At 51.8% G+C, this 3,406-nt stretch overlaps 1 protein-coding gene across 1 annotated transcript; it reads right to left on the bottom strand.

The window, feature by feature from the left end:
• Positions 1–227: 227 nt before the first annotated feature.
• Positions 228–2,991, bottom strand: LOC128273790 (Kv channel-interacting protein 1). The gene is made up of 5 exons (XM_053011830.1): positions 2,784–2,991; positions 2,115–2,193; positions 1,929–1,999; positions 424–618; positions 228–353 (listed from the first exon to the last, which is right to left on the bottom strand). The coding sequence occupies exons 1-5, from the start codon at positions 2,937–2,939 to the stop codon at positions 228–230; spliced, it is 627 nt and encodes a 208-aa protein (XP_052867790.1). The 5' UTR covers positions 2,940–2,991.
• Positions 2,992–3,406: the final 415 nt, after the last annotated feature.

A 3,406-nucleotide genomic window follows, 5' to 3' on the forward strand; every position in this document is an offset into this window, starting at 1 on the left:
TCGGATTATGTACTGGCCGGTCTACGATGAAGGAAAACACGATGGTCGCTCGCGTACGCAGCATCGATGTACACACGCGCGGACCCCGAGGACAGTGGTTTCGGGTGGCCAGTCGGGTGGCGCGCCTAAACCAGCGCCTCGTCCTCCCGGCCTTAGAGGTGGATCAACGCGAAGCGCTCGAGGTCGGGTTTGCGTGAGCCCGTGTACACACTGTCCGACGATTGTCATCAAAGGCAGTCGAACATTTGCAGCGATTTGGTGATAACGTCGTCCTTTAGGCACGCCTCCAGGAACTCCTCGATCGTGATGATACCGTCCTGGTTTAGGTCAAGCTTGGCGAACACTCGGTCAACCTACGGGTGGATCGGGCGAAACGGTGAGGAGCGTCGGGCGAGGAATGTTGGGCCATGGCCGTGGGCTTACCTGTTCGCGGGCTTTCCGATCATCGTCCGGTTGGTGTGGCCGCCGACCCATCAGCTCGTGGACCGCGGTGATGATTTCGCCCAGCTCCCCCCGGCTAATGCACCCGTCCCCGTTGATGTCGTACAACCGGAAGGTCCACCTTAGCCGCTCGTAAACGGAACCTCGCAGGAGAGTCGAAAGTGTGACGAGCAGATCCTGAAAGTTAATGGGACAATAATTACCCTTTTTAACCATTTTTTTATGCTGTTTTGAAGAAATTGACAAACTCATAAATAATTAAAATAAATGGGCGCACTGCTTTAAACGTGTATCAATTTTCACAGTTGTTTTTCTTATAATTTTACCCAGTTTTAGTCCGTTGTCATTTGTAGACGGAACGCATTTGTTAATTAATTCCCAAAGCCCTGTAATCTCTAAACGACAGCGCTAAACACTGCTTTTATGACCAACCGATGTAATGAGGTGTGAAAAGTGAATTGGAACCGATTACCGGTTATTCACTAGCCAAGGGGATGGAGAAGTAAATAATAAAAAGATTACCATTAATCGGCCCCGATCGGCGGCGAACGGTGGCGTCACGTGAGAACGCGACGAACGTGTATTTATTAATTGAAACAAGAACTGCAATTAAGAATGCAAATTGATTGCCTTCCAACGGGCAACCGCAGCCTGGCAACGGCACGACCCACGGTGGTGTTAGTATTGATGGCTACCGTCATCGAGTAGGCGGCGCCACTGGGCGGCGGAAGTGACTTAAGTGGCGTTAATGGTATTCTTCGCGCAAACAAACCGAAGAAGGCCGTTTCATCAAGGCGCCCAAGAAAGCTCTTTGTGCGATCGTTAAACAAACAGCAATGCCACAGGTTCAAGCGAGCCAGAGGAGCGAAAAAAAACTAATTACACTGCGAAATTAGCCGCGACCGAGACCGAGCAGAAAACGGCCCAGTCATGCCACCGGCCGGCCAGCCGCAGTGTGTCCAGGCTCGGTCCTGCAGCCCATCGCCCAATTCCCGGTGGACTCCTTAGCATGGGAGCTCCTTCGGTGGGACCGGGTAATATGCGACCATAATTTAATTTTCACAACCCGTACACTCCGTCACTCCGGACCAAACAGTGGGTCGGTGTGTGTTTGTGTGTGACTAGGGCTGTGAATAATTAATTGGTGTTAATAGTCGAGTCACTTGAATCGAACCTTGAAGGTCCACTCGTTCTCGCCTGCCGAGACCGGAACGGGGCACGCACTTCCGGTTCGGTGCTGGAAGTCTGTCGGCGACACATGAATCTTCTGCGGTGCGCTCGGTTCATTCATTTTCTTCACCAAGCCGTCGCGGTTGCGTGTTTGGGTGCAATTTGTGGTTCTCGGGTGGACGGCCTAAAACGGGTCGAGCCAGAGCCCGAAACGCACTCTGAGTGTGGTTGGCGTGACTTAATGCGCCCGAGTGCGGTGCCACCGTGAGAACTTATGCTAAGAAATTATGCTAACGAACCGGCCGACGGCCACTTACCCGGAAGGTAATGGATCCGTTGCAGTTGACATCGAACGCTTTGAACACATAGTGCGCGTAAAGGCTGGAATCTGAAATTCAACGAAACGGGCGGGCGATAAACAGGTGAGAATGGTTAGGATAATTGTGGCAATTTGGTGCTTGGTGTCCCAGGCCAAGATCCGGTCCCGGGTCTTTCGCTTCGGCTCGACTTCCTACCGTGTGGGAAGAATTTGGCGTAGATGTCCTTGAAGCTGTCCTCGTGCACGACCCCGTCGGGACACTCCTGCGGGAATAAGAAAACCATATTGGGTGACCATTAGTAGGTGGCTGGCTGGCTGGCCGGCGACAAGATTGATTGATGAAAGTGATCCGAGTGTCCGATTTTCGGGTTTCGGATTTTCCATGCTCCTTCCGGGCACGCGGGGAGCGGAAATCAAAAATCGGATTCTCTTCTAACCCGGGGCCAACAATTTTGGTTGGAAAATGGAATCGGGTCGCGCCCGCCACCCGGAACCCCGGGTTCCCCTCGGAGCGCAATGATTTATTTATGTGACATTCAGCGATGCAAATCGTGACCGACATTCCGAAGCACGCAATTTTCTAAGTGTTTTTCCTCTTTTTCCTTTGTGGTGAAACTTTCCGGAGCTGACATTTGGCTGAGAAAATTGGGATTTTCCTCTCTCCCCCTCTGGGGCTCGTGCGGGGAATGCGTAAGGCAATTGGAATTTAATTTATTTATTGGCCGTTTACGCAGCCTTTAAAGGCGTGCTATAGTTTCTCCTCCAAAATGTGCCACTTTAAACATTCCGAATCCGAATTAAGATAAATGGTGCCACTACCGGTGCAGCCCGCTCGTCCTTAGAATTCACTTACCGTTTTGAATCCCCGGTACATGACCCGTATCTCCTGGCGGGTGAATTTCGTCAACCGGCAGAGGTCCTCGAGGGCCACCGGAATCGGTTTCGGTGCCCGGGTCGGCTCTAGCTCGTAGACCACCTCCTCGATGGGACTGTCCGGTGGAGTGGCCATCTTTGCATCGACCTAATTGGGTTCGGGTTCCGTACTGGGTCGTACAATCGGCCTCGGTCCGATACTCTCTCTTTGTGACGATTGGTGGTGCAAAAGTTAACCCAAATCCAGAGTCAACTCTATCGGTCTTGATCCGGTGAGTGGCAAACTTTAATCAACTTTCGAAGTCTCACTTCCGATTCTTGCGACGCTAGCAAATAAACTACTTTTCTAGCTTAGTTGAGGTGCAAATTTCAGCGCGCTCTCTCTCTCTCTCTCTGGTTCGATGCTTGTTAACTGTTTCTTTTCTTGTGGCCCAAGAGCGCAGCGCAGTTCCGACTCGTTGGGGGGCCGGTTTATGGTCGCAAAATGGTGCAAAGTCAAAGTTTACTCTGCAAACTTGCCAACATTTGCCAGCCGGTGCTTGAAGTTGGCGAAAACTTTGCGCAACGAGCTTCGATGGCGGGCTGCCGACGAAGTGTATGTAC

Source organism: Anopheles cruzii, chromosome 3 (genome assembly GCF_943734635.1).
Source record: "Anopheles cruzii chromosome 3, idAnoCruzAS_RS32_06, whole genome shotgun sequence".
Taxonomy (NCBI): Eukaryota; Metazoa; Arthropoda; class Insecta; order Diptera; family Culicidae; genus Anopheles; species Anopheles cruzii.